Source organism: Parasteatoda tepidariorum, chromosome 12 (genome assembly GCF_982258835.1).
Source record: "Parasteatoda tepidariorum strain Cologne lab strain chromosome 12, Ptep-v5.0, whole genome shotgun sequence".
NCBI lineage: Eukaryota > Metazoa > Arthropoda > Arachnida > Araneae > Theridiidae > Parasteatoda > Parasteatoda tepidariorum.
Genome location: NC_141766.1, coordinates 36,345,099 through 36,365,102, shown reverse-complemented (window position 1 = coordinate 36,365,102; position 20,004 = coordinate 36,345,099). Strand labels below are relative to the sequence as shown.

The following is a 20,004-nucleotide window of genomic DNA, read 5'->3' as shown; positions in this document are numbered from 1 at the left end:
CTATAAGTTGACCACCTGCCTAAATTTATCACTAAAACAATACCCTACGAATGATCAACTTACGTAGGTTTCTCAGTAACGTGTTTTGCATTCTGTTGATAAAAATTTAAGAAAGAAATATTAAAATAAATATATTTTCGAACAATGTATTTTATAAGAATATTTTTTATAATAATTAATTCATTTAAAAGAAATTAGGAATATAACATATCTGTTATGTCAAACATCCAGACAATTAAAATAAAAAAACACTGAAATAATATTCTATTTTTAATTGAAAACTGTTTATCTCTATACTGTGAGCAGTAATAGTTAATTACTTAGTAAATTTAATGGTATTTTACATTTTAAAGTAACCCATTCAATGGCTGAAATGTAATGAGAATTAAATATTTAGACACTAAATTATTTAGACACTAAAATATTTAACTAATGAATGTTAAAATATGTAATGATATTTTTCTTTACTTAGAGTAGTAATGTCTAAAAAATATATGAATAATGCAATTAACGTAAATAACATGATATGTATGAAAATAAAAAAGTATTAAGCATGATAAAAGAGCAACTTATCCCCGTCTATAAGTTAACATCCTTCCTAAGTTGATTACTAAAGCAATGCACCACAAGTGGTGAACTTACATAGTTTTCACTGTGCTGTAATTATCATCCTCTTGATGAAAATTTAAGAAAAAAATATTGAAATAAATATATTTTATAAAAATATATTTTCTAAATTTATATTTTATAAATATATATTTTACATTAATTAATGTGTTACTCAGATATACATTTTATAACAATTAATGTATTTTTAAAAAAAAACTTCTATATTATAACATATCTGTATTGTCAAACATCGAACCAATTAAACTTTTAAAAAAAATCACTGAAATCATGTTTCATTTTTAATTAAGAACTGATTATCTGCATTCACTGTGCTGCAATAGTCAATTACTTAGCGAATCTAATCATATTTTACATTTCTATGTAACCCATTAAATGCTTGAAATTCATTGAGAACAATACTAAAATATTTAAGTAATGAAGTTTATTTTGACATGAAAACCAAATTTTAGTTGTTAGAAATGAAACCTCTAATGAAATTAAGAAAGAAATTTTTGGCGAAAACGACACAGAAGCTTTCAGGTTTTGTCCTCTAACAAAATAGCAAAGATACAAAATTTCCTCTATTGTTATTCCGCTGCCTCATTAATAAGATGAAATACTACCCATTGTCCTATGCCTATTGCAAATGTTGCGTCTTGCTCTGAATAACTTATCCTTTTGAAATCGTTAAAAATATTTAAGTACATTTTCTCTTCAAGTTAAATACATTAGTGATTTAATCACGATAAAAATATGTTTTGAATGTGTTTTGCTTTGTACAAATTTTATCATTGTGACATTTTATTAATAAACATAAAATAAAAAATGTATCATTCCAATATTCAATTTGTATAAATATTTTTATGAATAGATCATATTTTGTTGTGGATAAAAGTGAATCAAAGATTTTACTGTAATTATTACTGTAAAAATAACGGTATATCAGATTTTTTATTAAGTAACATGATCTGGTAAAAATGAATATTACGATAAAAAGTACCGGCACCCAGTGCGGAACTTTTAACCGTAATTTTTTTCAGTGTGGTGATTTCAAATTTGAAATTTCTTTTGCTCGTAAATCTACAGATATTTTAAATAACATTTTTGTTCTATTTTATGTGGAAATGCTCATGATTGAACAATTCATGATAGAGAATCGTATCGGCGTATGATGATATTTCCAGGCATGGGTTCCCATGGAATTTTTATCCTGATGATGTATTCTAATTCTCCTGGAAGTGTAACACAGCATTTATGTGATCCTCGGTCGGTAATATAGCATTTTTTTCAACGAAAAATAAACTAAAAATTTTACTTAAAAAAATCTGTAACTTTGGGAGCAAAATAATTTCAGATTTGAAATCAGAATCAGAAAAAATTCCGGATCAAATTTTTGTACAATGTATAGGCACTCAGTGTGTCGGTAAAAATTTCATTAAAAAATTGCAACTTAAAACGAAAACCCAATTGCAAATTTGAAAATCAGAGTAATAGAAAATTATCTAAGATTTGTTAAAAAAATCTCAAGCAACACAAACCCAAAAAGGAGTCTTATAAGAGTTAAAACCAAATCTGTGGAATCAGTAATTTAAATGTTTGTTATATATGTTTCATATGTTATATATCAGTTTGTTATATATGTTATATATATATATATATATATATATAAATATATATATATATATATATATATATATATATATATATATATAAAAATATATATATATATATATATATATATATATATACAGTAATTATTACTGTAAAAATTATGATATTTGCTTAGTAACATGTTCTGGTAAAAATGGATTTTACTAAAAAAGGTAGCGCCGTTACGTTACTATTACGTTAAGAAACTTAAAATGTCTGTACATAAGGTTAATAAACATCATATGGTAGATGGGTTAATTGAATTTAATAAGCTAACTGGATCAATAATATTTATTAAAGTAATATATAATAAAATTGCAATCGCATGCTGTCATTCTTCGAAATTGATTTTAAACAAACCAGTTCTAAATTTCATTGTTTTAAGAACAAATATTTATTTAAATTTCCTTAACATTACCCTTAATATTTTAACATTAATTAACATTACCCTTATGAAAGATCACCACCAAAAAACAAATTATTAATAAATAAATAACCGTCGATTTAAAGAATAAGAATTTTGATCTTTTCAAGTGCAGTCATTTTTCTTGGAAAAGCATCCCGAAAAAGTATTTATGATTATATTCGAACATAGACTAAAGATGTGCAAAACAAATCAACAAAATAATTAAACACAAATTATGCACATCACCGATTCGAATCAATCTACTCAATTCTCTAAAATTATTCAATTCGAATATAAATAGCTGTTTAAAAGATGAATCGGATAAGTAAGAAATTCATCTGTAATTTGAGTAACCAGTTTAGAACCTAATTCTGTTGTTTCGAATGACACTTAAACAAGCCAAGCGAGCCTTAGACATGGCTTGAGAATTAAATCATGAATGAGCACCTTTCGTTTGGCAAGAGAACACCGCTAGGTTGAAAATGCATCTTAGTTCTGAACTCCCCGGATAGATGGCAGCACCAATAATCCGTAAAGCCGCTTTTACAATTTAGACATCAATCTGAAAGGGAATGAAATTTTCTCCAGATTCCCGTGCCCATGATACTGCTCTACAACCAACCACATGATTTTCGATACCACAGATTTTACGAGAACGTAGATCGCATGTACTTGGGGGGTTTAACAGCTTTGAGGATCAATACCTGGCTTCTACGAGCAGAAGTCCGATACATTATCCACTTTCCAATCACGGCCCATGTAACTCTATTTTAGGTAAGAAGTTTGAAATCAAGCAAATCAGTTCACTTTACGGAATTTCAATCACAATACGTAATTTCTAAGGACGAGTATATAAATAATTGAAATATTTATTAAAATCAAGACTTATTTACATCATTATCAGTTATCAATGATTTTTATTAGAATTACTGAATCAGTAATTCTAATGAACCCAACTTGGTTAGAGTTCAACTAAATTCAATCACTTAAAATAGATAGTACTAAATCACAAAAAAAAATGGTTAATACTGAATCACTTGAAGTAGAATCAAATTTCTATTATGAAATCAGAATTATTTTTATTAAACTTTTTTGAATCAGTATCAAAATGATTTCTCAAATGGACAAATCACCGATTTAGAATTCACATCCTTGAAAAGTTAATAAATTACAAAAGTGAATCATGGAAAATAATTGTTGCTATCTAATTCTTAATCTTAAAATGGGTAAAAAAATCATTTTAAGTACTGGATTTTTTTTAATCATACATGCGGATTATGCTGAAAATGAAAATATCTGTATTTTTGAGAGATAAAAAATATCTAAAAAAAGATACATAAGAAGTTTGCAAAAGAAAAGTTTTTAAAAAATGTCAGAAATAAATATCATTTAGATAGGATAAGATAAAAAATTGCGATAATGAAATCAAGAAATGCAAGGGCAAGGACGAAATAAGTTTATAATTAATACACATGGATTTACTAAGGGCATCACTAAGTACAAGGATAAATAAAAGCCACGTGGAAGAAACTTGTTACTATAAGCATTGTCTATTTTATAAAACATTCCCTAAAAAAAAACTCGTATCAAGATAATGAGAATTTTCCTACCTCACTGAAACTTCATTGTGACACTATTTTTAAATACTGTTGCTCTAGTGGCAAAACACAGGTGACTCTAGGATTTAATATTCGTCATAAGACTTCCTGATAACTAATCCCGATTTATTTTTACAACTAAGTTTGGAGAAGCCGTGCCATCTGATATTATTATACTTGTACTGTTTACAATATAAACGCAGTGTTTAACTTTAGCTTAGTCCATTTAATTTTAGATGAAAACGAACTTGGGTAACTCTACAAGCATACTACACTGTTAAAATTTTTATTCTAAAATTATGGTAAAATAACTGGCAGCTGTCTGTCCATCCAATTAACCGTAAATTTTACGGTAAAGAACTTTTTTTTTTCTTTATGGTTTTTTAACCATTTACAACTAGCATTTTTCAAAAACGTAAAAAGGAAAAAATTATTATTTAACTAGACATAGGAGCGTGGCTTTTCGTAAGGTAATGGGTATTGGAGAGTGCCGAACACTGAAAATTCTTCATGTGTTGAAGGGAATGGAGGAAATATTGTGGTGTCAACACTAGGACTCGAACTCCAGTTCTGTCGGTCATGCGATTGACAGGTAAGCCCGCTCGGCAATGATATGTGCGCAGTTGCAAAGAACTAAGTAGCTTCATTAGGTGGTTCTAGTTGGTGCGATAAAATTCTGAATGTTTAACTGTATAAGGTGAAAGCTGTTAATAAACAGTTTTCCCAAACTTAACAGTTTGATTACCATTTTATTTATGGTTATTTGACTGTTCGGAATAAATATGGTAAAATAACCATTCAATAAATTGTTATTTAACCATTTTTTCCGAGAAAATTTTAACAGTGTATGATGCTTTCCAAATATAGCCAAATAACGGATAACACTCAAAACATGCCAAATCTTGCCCTTTATTTCTGTTGTGATATTAATTTTCTTAAATTGATTTGAGGCCGCGGCATTTTAGAATTTATAAACAGCAGAAAAATCTCATGAATGGTAAAAATACGCGTTACTTTGAACACAGATCAAAATAATGAAATCTCCCAGAATATCAAGCCTGCTCAAACGTCGCCTTGTAGACATAACAGGCGAAATGCACCAGAAATTATAAAAGTTTATTTCCGTTTTTAGAACCTTATTATTGATCGGTTTTTAGAATCTTACCCCATCTCATTATATATAATTTTAGTAGTTGTGTCATTTTGCACGCATTGTGCGACAAAGTAACTTTAACCGTGAACACAAGAGAAAACTTACGCATACACGTTGTCCCCAGAACGTTCATGTAAATTAGCTCTGCGCAGCACACTTGCCACTGAACAACCTAAGTTCTCTTCAAAGCTTGATCAAAATACACAGCGTGCACGGGGTGGAGCTTCCCAAAGTTTTTCTACGATAAGAACTACCCCCGCCGCAAGGTCTGAGGCCGTTTGCTGCTATGGAAACAAGAATAGCGCATTTCAGGGAGGGTAGCTTCTCTTCACTCTAGGACTGAGACAGTAGATCGAACAAAAAGATTCCCTTTCTCTCTCCAATTCCATCCAAAATCTGTCCTAAACAGTGATCCCACACTCCTACTCGAAATGTATTACCTCGTTACCATAGTCACCGCCATGGGTCCAGGCGAATGGATAGGGGAGCTCTTACTTTAGACGAACTATAATTGTTTCGGTTTAATTGTATGTGTTTGCCTCATAAGTAAAATGATCTTCAAGGCAAGGTAAGAGGCTCAACCGGTTTTACTACGTAACAAGCTCTGCTTTGTATACGTTTGAGAAAAGAAAAAATCTCTTCGCGCACTTAAGAACTTGTTTTTGTTCAAAATAAAAAAGAGGCCCTTATGAGAACGTTTTGAGCTTCGTCATTATGATCGGTTAACAGTTAACTTAGCTAAGTAACAAAAGAAAACTTTTACTAGTTGTCCATTGTTTTGGTTGGATTTTTTAATTTTTTATTCGAAAGGTTTAAAATTATAAAAAATTATTTCGCTTATTTATTTGAAATTTTATGCAGTAAGTTTTAATACATTTAATAAAAAATGTACTATAGCCTAGCAGCAACAACGAAATGCACTCTTGTTTTGACGTATCATTTTGCAACATATAATTCAATAATGTTTTTAAATAAAATCATTAAAAAGCTATGCTTAATTTTATTCTAAAATTAGATCCTACTTAAAAATTACATAAATCGGAATCTTAACACAATTAAATAATTTGAAGCCAGTTGAACCCTACTCAAATTATGGCTCAAATTTTCAGTAATCTTAATATGATATTTAAACTACATTATCATACTTCTTAAATTTGATTTTCACTAAATTATGGTTCAGCTTGAACGGAAACTTAATCTTGCTTCAAGGTATCGATATTATGGTTCATTATTGAATTGATTTTTTTAAGAGATAAAAAGTTTACTTTTTAGATTTTAATAGCAGTAAGTAACTATAGAAAGCATAAAGCTTAACTATTTATTATCAATTCTTATTTTCAATAGCTAAGCTTTTTTTTATTTCCAAGAAGCTCAATATAGATTGAATTATTTCGATAGTTCTAAAAATAGGCACATACAGCGCCCGAAGCGTGAGAAACATAATAACTCATCGAATTTTATCTCCTTTAGTTGTAGCCTTGAAGTATTATTTAGCTCTCAGTACAAGAACATTGTAAAAGTATCACTTAAGTATCAATTTATAAATGAAACTTAATCATTTTCCATTTTGAGGAGAAAATTTTTGTTGCCATTTTAATGTGGCGAAAACTGATTAAAAAATTGAAAAGTATCTTTCAACAATTTTAAAAAAATGATGAGGTCAAGTGATTTCTGCTTAGATTTTGAACGATAACCAAAATGTATTTTATCACAGCTATGAATCTTGATAATCATTATTGTAAACAAGAACAAGCTGAGATTTCAAAATACGATTAAAAAAGGCAAATACTGAAAAGGTTAAAACCGTTAGCACAACTGCACTTAAAGCTTAACTATAAAATGGCCAGATGTGCTCAAATCTTGAGAACAGTCCTCAGATTTCAATAGTTGTTCTTAAAAATTTCAATCCCTTTGAGGACAAAAAACTAGTCTCAAATATTTTCGTATGGTCTCAAATTTCTTCGAATTTCACCGAAAAACTCCCTTCTTTTTTATATGCATTAAAGTATGAAAAAAAAAATCAGAAATGCGCATGTTTTTTTTATCTATATGATTTTATCTTACAGAGAATACAAGCGAGGAGCAAAAAAAACACCATGCTGAAACTATCTGATAGCAAGAATATATTTTAAGGAAAAAATAAATAAGTTTTAATTATTATGTTCTCATTTATTTTACATGGATTAAACTTGTCAAAATTGGTCAATAATGAAATCAAATTTGATGAAAATGGCTCTGTACCTGATATTAGTTATCAATTTAAAAAAATTGTTTGTTGCACATATAATTCAATATTTTGCATAAATATATGGGTGTCCTCAAATCTTAAAATTTTTGCGAACGTTCCGCTGATTTGTCCCCAAATCTTGGTCCAGAAATTTGGTCACCTTAAACTAAAGTTTAAAGTATGAAATTCCTCGAAGTGACATAAATTATCAATAATATGAAAAAAATATGTATGAAATTCCTCGAAATGACATGAAAAATCAATAGTATGACAAAGTAAAGTAGGAAATTCCTCGAAATGATATATAAATTATCAATAATATAAGAAAGTAAAGTGTGAAATTCTTCGAAATGATATATAAATTATCAATAATATGAAAAAGCAAAGTTTTATCAATTTTGCTTGTTAATAGACACAATCCTGAACCTTAAGGATTTCGACCCCAGTTTAGTTTGTTTAGCTATACATGGAGATCACAAATGCCAAGTTATCAAAGTTTCAACTTTTTGAAAGAAAAGGATGAAACAGAGCAGATTATATCTCAAGCAACCAGAAAAAATCTGGCCATTTTAATACACTTGCTTTAATAACCGTTTTGATGAAACCTGAAAAAAAAATTTTGTCGGCTGAACACGGAGCATTGAGGTTTAGAGTGCAAAAATTTAAATAATAGATGGTGAACTGAAAATAAAAGATAGGATTAAATAAATAACCACAAGAAACTAAAGCGGTAAGATATTACTTGGTTAAAAAACTTCACACCCTTCAAAAATATGCTGATTGGAAATAACAATCGACTTGTTTCAAGCACTCAAAAATTGGCGCCCATTTTCAGGACTTGACAGATTTGAAATATAAATCATTAAGTTGCCAACGAAAAATAAAGGCGAGAAACAAAACTAGATAAACCTTAATAGCAGAAAGAATATAAAAATAAACATGAAAAAACAGAACAAGAAAAACCACACGGGCAAATCAGGGTAAAATGCATTTCCACGTGCTATGGAGAGGTCGTGAAGAATTAATGTCGTTAACAAGGGAATCAGCATTCATATAAATAAAACAAGAAGTATTAAGGTCCAAGAAAAACCAATATCACATCACATACGTTAGCAAATCTGTAGAAAAGGGGTTTAAATTCAAAACTAATTAAAATTCAATTTAACTGAGAAAAATCACCATTTTGAAATGTAAACAAAACAGCTCGAAAAAAACCGGCTTTTTCATCGATATCCAACTCAGTATCCAACTCAGTATCCTTGGAATTTTGAGCCCTGCCCAGAGAACATGGGAACACCTGGATCAAGTATTGGGAGAAATTTGCCTTCATGGAGGATTATTTGATGGAAATAACCCGAATTTGCGTTACATGAAGAGGAAAACCTCGTAAACCTCCCACAGTAAACGTGACGACAAGGGGACTAAAAACTATGATCCGTCTACCATTGATGATATTTTACGTCAGCACTGTGATCAAACGAGTCGTGTGCGGCATTCGAATCGAGCTGCAATCGCCGGGATTCTAACCTGGGTAACCTCATTAGGAGACGATCGCGCTATTCCCTACTGTAAGAAAAAAGATATGGACGATATTATGTTCTTCATAAATACATTTAGTTGAAATTTTAAAAAAAATACTATTCGAAGCTAACGCCATGCGTTTCATGTTTATTTAAGACTATCTTAGAATAATAAACGAATGTTTACATTCGCCTTTCACTCTTCGCACCATTTACTGAGATATTAAATATGCAATTATCACTAGCCGAAATTTTATCTTCTATAAGTTTACTTAATAAGCGCTTAAAAAAGATAAAGAATAAAAGAAACAACAATCAATTACACATTCGAAAATGCTACATTATTCAGTGATCAGTACAAATAAAAAAGGAAAAACGTAACCAGATAGCAGCTTTAGACATTAGGTTGAGGTTCCGATTTTGTAAAACTTTGGATAGTTTAAGACGAAGTATTAAATAAATAGCATAATAAGCTTAGAAACATCTTCACTTTACATAATATAGATATTAATAACTATCTTCACAAATGTCCTATTGGTACCTTAAATATCTTTTAGGATATTTCTGAAAGGAAGTTAACCATCAATATATTCTATACGTAAATATTTATTTTGAGATAAAATACAATTTAATTTTATAAAATTAACCATATATTTGGTAAATATACTCGCGATGGTCATTACGAGTATATTAGAGAGATTTTGCATAGCGTTTGTCTTACGTTAACCATAACTCTTATTTTAGTTTCTACCCCTTAGTGATTCCACAATTTGGTGGGAAGTTTTCACACATACGCTGTGAAGTTGAAATAGCGTTAGCATTAGATTTACGGGAAACCCTAACGCTTTGCAAAATTTCTCAATTCTGACTAAAATTTACTTAAACTCCGCTAAGAAAGCTTTTTACTTCCAAAACTAGTTTTTTCCCATCTGTCAACTAATGATTCCATAACAAAAGTATAAAAAAAGAAAATTAAGAAGGCAATTTTAAAAGTGCAAAAGCAGCTAAATTACAAGTACCAATTTAAAGTTACTATTGCAAGTGCTAGAGAACAAACTTACTAATACATGTAGTTACGAATACAAGTAGTTACTAATACAAGTACTAGATATAATATTACTATTACAAGTAGTTACAAATACAAAAACTAGGGTTCAATGTTATACTAATACAAGTCCTGAGCACATAGTACTCCCTCGCAGTACTTGCTAAGAGTGTAGCTTGAAAAAATCCTATTTAGATTAACAATCTATAAATTTTAATGGCCAAATTGAATTCTGACCCATCTTTTCTCAATTATTACTTATTTATTCATAATGAATCCTAGATACTGGAAAGTGTAAGATTCTGTCTTTAACAACAGACAACATCACCAATTTTTTTTTATTTTTTATTTCTTAACTAAAACCGGTTGGAATATTTTTCAAACAAGTTATTGATTCAAAATTATTCTCATTTCACAGCACATTTCTCGGTGAAAAACTTACCTACTTATATTTCTCTCAATTCCATTAGCTAGACTCATTCTCACGTTTTGTGGCGAGATGCAGTTTTATCTATGGTAGACTACTGTTTACAAACTTTAACAAGTTCTCCAATTACTTCACAAGATCAGCTATTTTTCTGATGTTTTAAAAGTAATCACAATTGCTTCACAACAGAATTATTTGATCCTTACTTTATTTAACTAATTGCATTTAATCTAAACCAGTGCAAAACTGTCTTGGATATCTTAATTTAAGGTCGTTCTCTTTAAGTAAATACTCTAGACCAGTGTTCCCCAACCTTTTTATCACCGTGGACCTGTCAACGTTTAATAATTTTACCGTGACCCGCTGGGGGGGAGGCATTTATTGTTTATATTTTAGATTATTTTGATTTATTAATTTTAATTTAATTGTATTTAAACATGTCTTCAAAATAAAATACAGTTACACCAAAAAATAAATATAAAGTGATTTAACATTTTAACTTACTAGAACGTTAAAACTATGAGAACCCTAAGCTTGTTTCTTTGCAATGAGACGGTTCCATCTGGGGTTAATCGGAGACAATGATACATTACAAACATTAAAAAACTTATGTCACTACCTTCGGGGGGGCCTATTTTTTTTTAAATAAATAAAATTTTAATGGAACACAGATATTTTTAATTAGGGGTATAAACCTAGGGATTTAAATTCAGTTTCAAGTGAAATGGGCGGCCCGGTATCATTTGATCCACGGACCAGTACCGGTCCGAGGACCGGGGGTTGGGGATCACTGCTCTAGACGGTAAATTTATTGCTAATAAGTTATATAAATCCTACGGTATTGTGATATTATTCAAAATATGTGAATCCTTTTTTACTACACTTTAGGATCATTAAAAGGATAAAAGATCCGCACTCTGTTGCAAAATTCTGTCTATGTAAAGGGATCAAGTACAATCTGTCTATGGAAAGTACTACCTTCGCCATTCGTCTGAAGCAATGGTGGTGACTTTGATTAGGAGGTTTAACTATCATGTAGGGGTGTTAGGCTAATATTTAAGACAGGTTTTGGCGCAGGTTGGCAAGAGAAAGGAAATCAGGTGGGGAAGAAGCTCCCCTCTCTGTAACCCGCTTTTAAAACTAAAAAAAAAAAATTTAAGAAAAAAAAACATATATATATAAAAGATTACATGAATCCTTAATCTAAATATTTTCTTACGTCCAATAACAGATAGAACTAATTAAGCTCCACGAAACTTAAAAAAGGAATTGCATACGGAAATGCATAGTTTGTCTAAAGTAAGATATCCCTTTTGCCATACGTCTGAACCGGTGGCAGTGACTATGGTAACGAGGTATAACTTTTTCAAGTAGGGTTGTGGAGTCACTGTTTAGGGCAGGTTTTGGGTTCGATCGGCAAGAGAAAGGAATCTTTTTCTTTGGTCTACTGTGTTAGCTCGAGAGTGAAGAGAAGCCACCCTATGAGAAATGCGCTATTCTTATTTCCAAAGCAGCAGACGGCCTCAGACTTAGTGACGGGGGTAGTTCTTACCAGAGACAAACTATATTTAAAAACACTTTTATGAGTGTACTCAATACTGTATTTCACTTAAATATATATATATATATATATATATATATATATATATATATATATATATATATATATATATATATATATATATATATATATATATATATATATATATATATATATATATATATATATATATATATATATATATATATATATATATATATATATATATATATATATATTGTTATGAACTTCGCTAAAATAAACAGTAAAACTCGTTAGAAATTACAAAAATAATTTCACTCCTTAGTTTTGGCGGGGTTTCACACGCACCTCCTGATATTGATAACAAAGTAGATTGATAAAAAAAAAATTCTATGTGTCTGAGTAAACTGATACAATAGATATTGCATCTTCTACAAGTCAGTACTCAAGTAGGGATTGGTATAGATCTCAAAACTCAGGATTACTGATGTTTGCTTGAAATTCTATACAAAATGTGCAAAGCTTTTTAATTATTCTTTTAAAAAATTTTTAGTGACTCTACTGTATACATTAAAACAAATACCATCTTTAAGAAGAAAAAAAGTTTTGAGAATTCTGGGTACAGTGAATATCAATAGTACATGGATGCACAAATACAATAATAAGCTGTATAGAGAGGCAGATATTAATCAAAAATAGACTGCATCAAATTTGCTAGACAAATCTACCGAACAGACCACTTCTCCTTAACATTCGAAATCCTTAATTTTATGCCAATTGGAACCCGAACCATAATCAGGTCCAGACAAAGGTGGGTTATCTGTATGATTGAAGATTTTAAAGCACTGAGAGTGATCAACTGGAACACCCAAGAAAAGAAGAAAGCAGAATGGAAAACGAATCTAAAGAAGGCCTTGGCCCACAGAGGGCTGTGAAATCAATGAAGAATGAGAAGAAAACAAGTGGAATTTTATGAAAATAGGTATTTCGAGGATTTAAGTATAAACTACAATTTTGCAAACAGTTTTTCCAGATACCTTACAAAATGTGAAGAAAAAAAAAGACTTTTTGTGTTTTGAGGAAGGAATCTAGATTAAAACTTTCTTTACTGCCAATAAAAGCATGTGTCCTGCCTTGTGCATATATCTATACACACGCTACAAAGCATTAATTCTCTAAATAAATAGACGGATATAATTTTAGAAAAGATTCAGGCATACTTATTTAATATCTTGCGGATGATGAGAGGAAATACAAAATTTAGAAAATTTAAAAATTTTTGCTTCATAAACACATTATCGTTAAATGTAAACAATTTCATGTTTTTAAACCGTTAGAACTATCTCGGTTTCTGAAGCTTTTTATTATCGTCAATATAAAGCGATTTATTTTAAAAACAATGACAAATCACATTTTTCAATTTGAAAATTCATTTTAACTGCACTAACGTGACAAACCACATTTTTGAATAACTTTAGAAAGTACTTTTTTTACGTTTAAATTTCCTTGAATATATTTCTGTGGAATATAAACCCTAAAGTATAAAACACTAAGAGTGTGTGAAGAATTTTATAAAAAGCTTTTTTTTTCAAACGGTTGAAAAACATTTCCTCATTTTTTTTTTTTTTTTTTTTTTTTTTTGTAGATTGTCAACCCCGCTAATTTCCATTGTTACACAATAAGCCTTTGAATTCAGAACAATGAAAAACATATACACAAACTTAACCTAATTCTACCTTTCTTAAACTCTATCACAATGAATTTCTTGGGCATTTATGTAGTCGAAATTTAAAAACTAAGCCTAGTTGAAATTCATATTGATATCATCATAGCTTGTTAAAATTATTACAATGATGTATTCCGAATTTCAAGTTAGACTTTTTGAACACTTAGCTAGTAGGAAAATAAAAGAATGATAAAATTTAAATTTTATGGTTGAATAATTAGGTTTATTTCTTGTTGAAATTGAGACCAAGATACAAAATAAATTAGATGGCGGGTTTTTAAGGCATTTAGTTTATTAAACCATTAGGAGAAAACGTTTCCATGAACTTTTTCATAAAGATTAAGACTGTAAATTTAATTAATTTATTCTTATTTACTTTGAAATAGCATAATATACATGTTCACCAAAATTAATGAATCCATAATATAACTATCGATACTTTGATCTGAAATTATGCACCTGCGTTGTTTTGAATCTCAAGTGGTAGCCAACAGTCGAAATTATCAAGATTATCTAAGCATAAATGCCTAACCACTTTTGTTAAAAGGTGCTTTAACAACAGTACAAAGCGTCGCGTTTTTGCAATAGTAGTCCGGAATGGATTCAAATTTAAGCAAAGTTGCAAATTTAAATTTCAAATCGCTTGAAATATTTCTTTACAGTTTTAAAAATATCTTACATAAAATAATATTTATTTATTTACGAAATGTTACTTTTTCGCAACAGGAGTTCAGAATGGTTTATAATTTAAACAGTAACCAAAAATTTATTTGAGACAGCTTAAAAAATTACTTTGTGATTTTGAAAATAATTTCTCGCAATTTTTTGCAATTTTAATAATATTTTTTTCAAAAACTAATGTTAATTTCTCATCGTAGCCTCGTAAAAAAAAAACAAAGACTAGCGAAACTGCTGTCCGTAAGAGGTAATTGAATTTGAGATAGTTTAAAATATTTCTATGAAATTATGAAATATTTCTTTTTAATTTTGAAAATATTTGTTTTTATTTTTGAAAATATTTTTTGTAATTTTGTTAATACTTCTTTTATTTTTGAAAATATTTTTTTATTTTTGAAAATATTTTTTGTAATTTTGTTAATACTTCTTTTATTTTTGAAAATATTTTTTGATTTTTGAAAATATTTTTCGTATTTTTGAAAAAAATTTTTTAAATAACATTAATTTCTTACTCGGATACTCACTTAAAAAGAAACGAGAGTTAGCACAACTGCAAGCGTGGTGTTGTCAGTGAGAGGTAATTTAATCTGAGATAGTTTAAAATATATCTTTGTAATTTTGAAAATATTTCTTTGCAATTTTAAAAATATTTCTTTATAATTTTAAAAATATTTATTTGTAATTTTAAAAATATTTCTTTGTAATTTTGAAAATATTTTTTGTAATTTTGAAAATATTTCTTTATAATTTTGAAAATATTTCCTTGTAATTTTGAAAATATTTTTTGTAATTTTGAAAATATTTTTTGTATTTTTAAAAATATACATATATAATTTTTTTAATAAAATAATTTTTTTTAATTTCTTACCGGATAGCTTCGTAAAAAGAAATGAGGGCTAGCACAACTGCAAACATGGTGTTGCCAGTAAGAGGCCTAAAAGCAGAAGAACGCTATCATTTTCTATTTCGCTTAATCGACTTATCGGCTTTTATTTTTAACCAAAAAACAAAAACAAAAAAATGGTGGTTTCACAGTCTCCCCTTTCGTGGGAATATCAAATCACAATTTCAAAATTCATCATCTTAACATATCCACGTGTATTTACTGAATTTCAAAGATACTAAAGTATTCTTAAAAAAAATTGATTCATTCCTGATAACAGGTCCTTGAATATCTGATTAAGATATCAAACACTTGAAAGCATTTTATGATGTGTTTGATAGCTAATTATGCCTATGGGTGTCACTTAATTTTTTATATAAAACAGTTGTTGCGATGGTAACCAGACAGAAAGGGAAACTTTATTAGATTCCAAAAATTTGAAACATTTTTCCTTTATCGTTATTGTTCGTTAAGATCCCATATTCGGATCCAACTAATGGCATTTAAAGAGATAGCAGTCTTTACCCCTTTCAAGCAACAAAAATTGAGTGAAATACTAGTTATATTTACAAGTTATATCTTGCATTGGATATGAGATGTATTCACGCGAAGTGCCGAATTTCTCAGCTCTTGCGAAAGCAACCCAGTTATGAATACCTCCAACGGATAACTAGTCAACTTTTCATTTTGCCACATAGCGAAGTTAACTGTTAACCGAGCTTACAGCCAAAATGTAAATTTTTTCGTCAACTTTGTCGAAAGTGCTTGTTACGTAATAGAACCGGTTTAACCTCTTTCCTGGCTTCGAATATCTTTAGAGGGGAGGGGAAAGAGAGGGACAATTGTTTCGAGGTCACGGACTGCTGAGAGCCCCATCAAAATTCTTTACAAAGATTGTAATATTTATGAATAATTTCTTTTTCAAAAGAAAATGGCAGATAATTTCTTTATATCTATTTAAAAACCGCACTTTTGTATAAAGGATCTTCGAAAATTCTACAAAATATGAAATAAGACTTTTTTGTGCTTTGGAAAGGAGTTCGCAAAAAACTTTCTCCTGGGACCCGTAAAACTTTCGTACAGTCTTAGATGCAGTTATGTTATTTCTCCGCTGCACTGCAGCTTTTGTGGGCCTAAAATAGCCACACATTAAGGGAGAGGGGTGCCAGACCGAGTAGTTTCTGGTTTTACCTCGCGAGCAGAGGTTATCGAAACCGAAACAGTAGTACTTATCGGGCTAAATCCTTATTGTTTGTTAAATTATGAATCTTTAGTAAACGTGTAATAAGCTGCACCAAAATTATTGTTTATAAGTGTATAATGACCAATGAACAAAGGTAGCATAAAAACAAGAAAACGCTAAAGAGTTGACATAGTAAAACAAACTTATCAACACATACGCCATCGAGAATTAATCAACAACTACACGTCATTAAGGTAGGTCCTTTTTCCTTTCGCCAAAATCGAAGTACCCGGTTTTACCGCACTACTCGGTTCCCTACGTAATCTATATCCCTACAAAATAACTATTATACCGAAGACAAATATTGATGATAATTTTAAAATTTGTCTAAAATAAAAACTCCTACAGACATTCGTCTGGACCTGTGGCGGTGACTATGGTAACTAGGTATGACTATTCTAAGTAGGAGTGTGGGGTCACTGTTTTGGAGTGGTTTCAGCTCGGGTCAAAGAGAGAAAAGGAATCTCTTTCTTCGGTCTATTATGTTAGTCTTAGAGTGAATCAACCCTCCCTAAAATGCGCCATACTTGTTTCCATAGCACCAGACGGCCTCAGATATTGTGGCGGGAGTTGACATCTTAACTTAGACAAACTATACATCTCGTAAAAATACCACAACTTGGTAAAGTTAGAGAACCCCAGAGCAAACTAAAGCAGATTTTGTGATCTTCCTATCCATGCAATACAAATGCAGTTTAGTTCCCCCCGAAAAGATTTCCATGAAAGCGAGTTTGTCCGTAATTTGACTCTGAAGTTCTATTGTATTCTTGGTCATGTATTAAAATCAGGGTTCCGGAAGTGAGCTTACGTGGATTGGCTATTTATCGAAGGTGGTTCAATGAATATATCGCTCGGTCATGACGCGAGCTGATCATTAATATAGCTGCTATATAGCTCCCAACCTGCACTGACCACAGTATGGACATAAAATGTCCTCAGTGATTGATAGATCATAGATCAGAGTTCTAGTCTCGTAAGAGTAACTGTGAGAGTTGTCCGTGGTTTTCGCTTCAATATAACAAAAATGAGGTTCAATTTCACTCAAAATAATCTTTATGAAAGCGATTTTGTTTCAATACTTGACTCTTTAATGCCCTTGTCTTGTCAATTTTCAAAGAAATGGAAGTGTAATTAAGTATATTTATTAACTACTAAGCGTTCTTTAAGGTGCCAAGTGCCTTTTTAAGCTATCAATTACCTTTTTCTCCCCCAACTGACCTGATATCCTAAAGTTACACAAAAATCTCCATAGATGGAGCCACTGGAAAACAATAACAATCGCACCCCCTCTGCCTTAATGGCCAACTACAGCACATGAATTTAGAGATAAATTGAATAATCATCATCCTAATTCCATTTTTATCTAAGGATGCAAAAAAGGAGACAAAAATACAATATTAAGATATTGAAACAGGTGAATCAATAAACGTGAATTCATAAGTCAACCGGGAACGTGATGAGAAAAACTCATGACGAATTAAAAGGAATCTGCGTTCAAAAAATTTTCTTTCAGCAAAAACTGAAGTAAAATTTTAAATCCACGATCCATTGTTTCGATACAGAAAAATTGGAAATATAAGGGACTTTTTCTGAAAATAGTGGGGGCATTTCGATTAGGTAAATTGAAAATAAAAATGAAAAATATTTACACGAATTTATAGTCTTGTAGGAAAAATACAATTTCGATTAAAACTTGTTTTAAATTTCAAGAATGCAAATGGTGTTAAGGATTTAAACAAAGTTGAATCTCTACTATCTATCTGATACTTAACTATTTACTTCTTTTTTTTTATAATGTTAGCAATTATTTATATTTTTTAGATCATGTATATCGTAAATGGGGAGACTTATTGCCACTGAAAATTACTGCACTCCACAAGCCTTATATTGAGTAAAACAGATAATAGATAGGAATAAAGATAATAGTCAGTCACAATCTCAGGAGCAATATTTGGTTGGGAAATTACTCTCATTTTTGTTATTATTAGTGAAAAAATTGTATGGTACAACAGAAATAAAATAATAAGAGCAGATCCTACTTCTAAATAAAATTTCTAAAAATTTGATCGATGTTGATTCTTATACCTTACTGTAAATAAAAATAATATTGTCATTAGTAATATAATTAATGACAATATAATTTACAATGATATAATTAATAATATAGTAATCAAAATTATTATAATTAATAGTGATAATGTAATTAATAATATTATAACTAATAATCATATCATAATTATTAATAATTTAATTCGTTTATTTTGGATTTTTATAATATATTTCGCCAAAAAAAAATTTAACAATTAAAACAATTGTTCAAATATTTACAAAAGTTTATTTTTTTTGTAAATCTCTTTAAAACAGTGAATTTTAAGGCACCAAACTAACTAGCACAAAGTCATCTATCTCACCCAAGTTATTGACTAAATACAACAGGAAACACTTTTTATTTTTTTACCGCATTAAAAAATAACTGTGCAGAAGTATTTTTTGAAATATTAAGAACCCTACATTAAATAATGTGGATCCTTAACTTCCGTGACCTCCCCCCTGGCCCAAGATAGGCTGTTGCGGAACTGCTTCACTTTTTAAAAGCACTACATAGAAATTAAAAAAAGGTTTTAAAAAATACACAAACGTTTTTTCGATATTTTTTAAAGCGCTATCGCCCTTTAAGACGGCCAACTTTAATGATTAATAAAGAAGTCAACTCAAAATTCATATATTTTATTAAAATTATATAAAAATTAACTTTCAGATGCTACGTAACACACAATTTAGTTCTGAAAAATAATTTATAAAACAAAAAGTGTTTTGATACAATTTATTTTTTTTCGAAAACTAAAGTTTAAGGTACAAAATTAGAAACCGACTCCGTAAATTTATAATTTATGAAATCTTCTTTCAACAATTAGAGTATTTTTTTTTCACTTGAAAATAATATTTTTGAATAAGTATGAAAATATTTTTTTGCCAATAAATTGTTCTACTGCAATATTTCGTTCGGATAAAATTTCAAAGCTTGTTTGCATACACATAGTGATCATTCTCTCAATATTTATTTTTATAATTTTTGTCAAAAGTGTAATCAAAAAGAACATACACATTAGGGGTCACAAATTAATATTCATGCAAAAAATAACACAACCGAAATCTAAGGTATCACTACTTAAAAAGGCGGGAGTGAAAGCATCAAAGCCTGTTTAATTGCTGAAAGAAACAGAAAGGAACAGAAACGCGTAATAAGACAAAAAGGTAACATTTCAATTATTATTTTAATATGTATATATATAGATGCTTAAGAAAACGTTGATGCA

General features: G+C 29.6%; 1 protein-coding gene across 2 annotated transcripts in view; it reads right to left on the bottom strand.

Moving 5' to 3' along the window:
* Positions 1 to 20,004, bottom strand: part of LOC107455119 (glycerol-3-phosphate acyltransferase 1, mitochondrial) — a 112,757-nt gene that overhangs the window by 92,173 nt on the left and 580 nt on the right. The window contains exon 2 of one of the 2 annotated variants that reach the window (XM_016072571.4): positions 15,430 to 15,495. The exons of the other annotated variant lie outside the window; for it this stretch is intronic. Coding sequence (XP_015928057.1) covers positions 15,430 to 15,476 — 47 coding nt within the window. The 5' untranslated portion in view covers positions 15,477 to 15,495. The remainder of the gene's footprint in view (positions 1 to 15,429; positions 15,496 to 20,004) is intronic. 2 annotated transcript variants of the gene reach the window in all.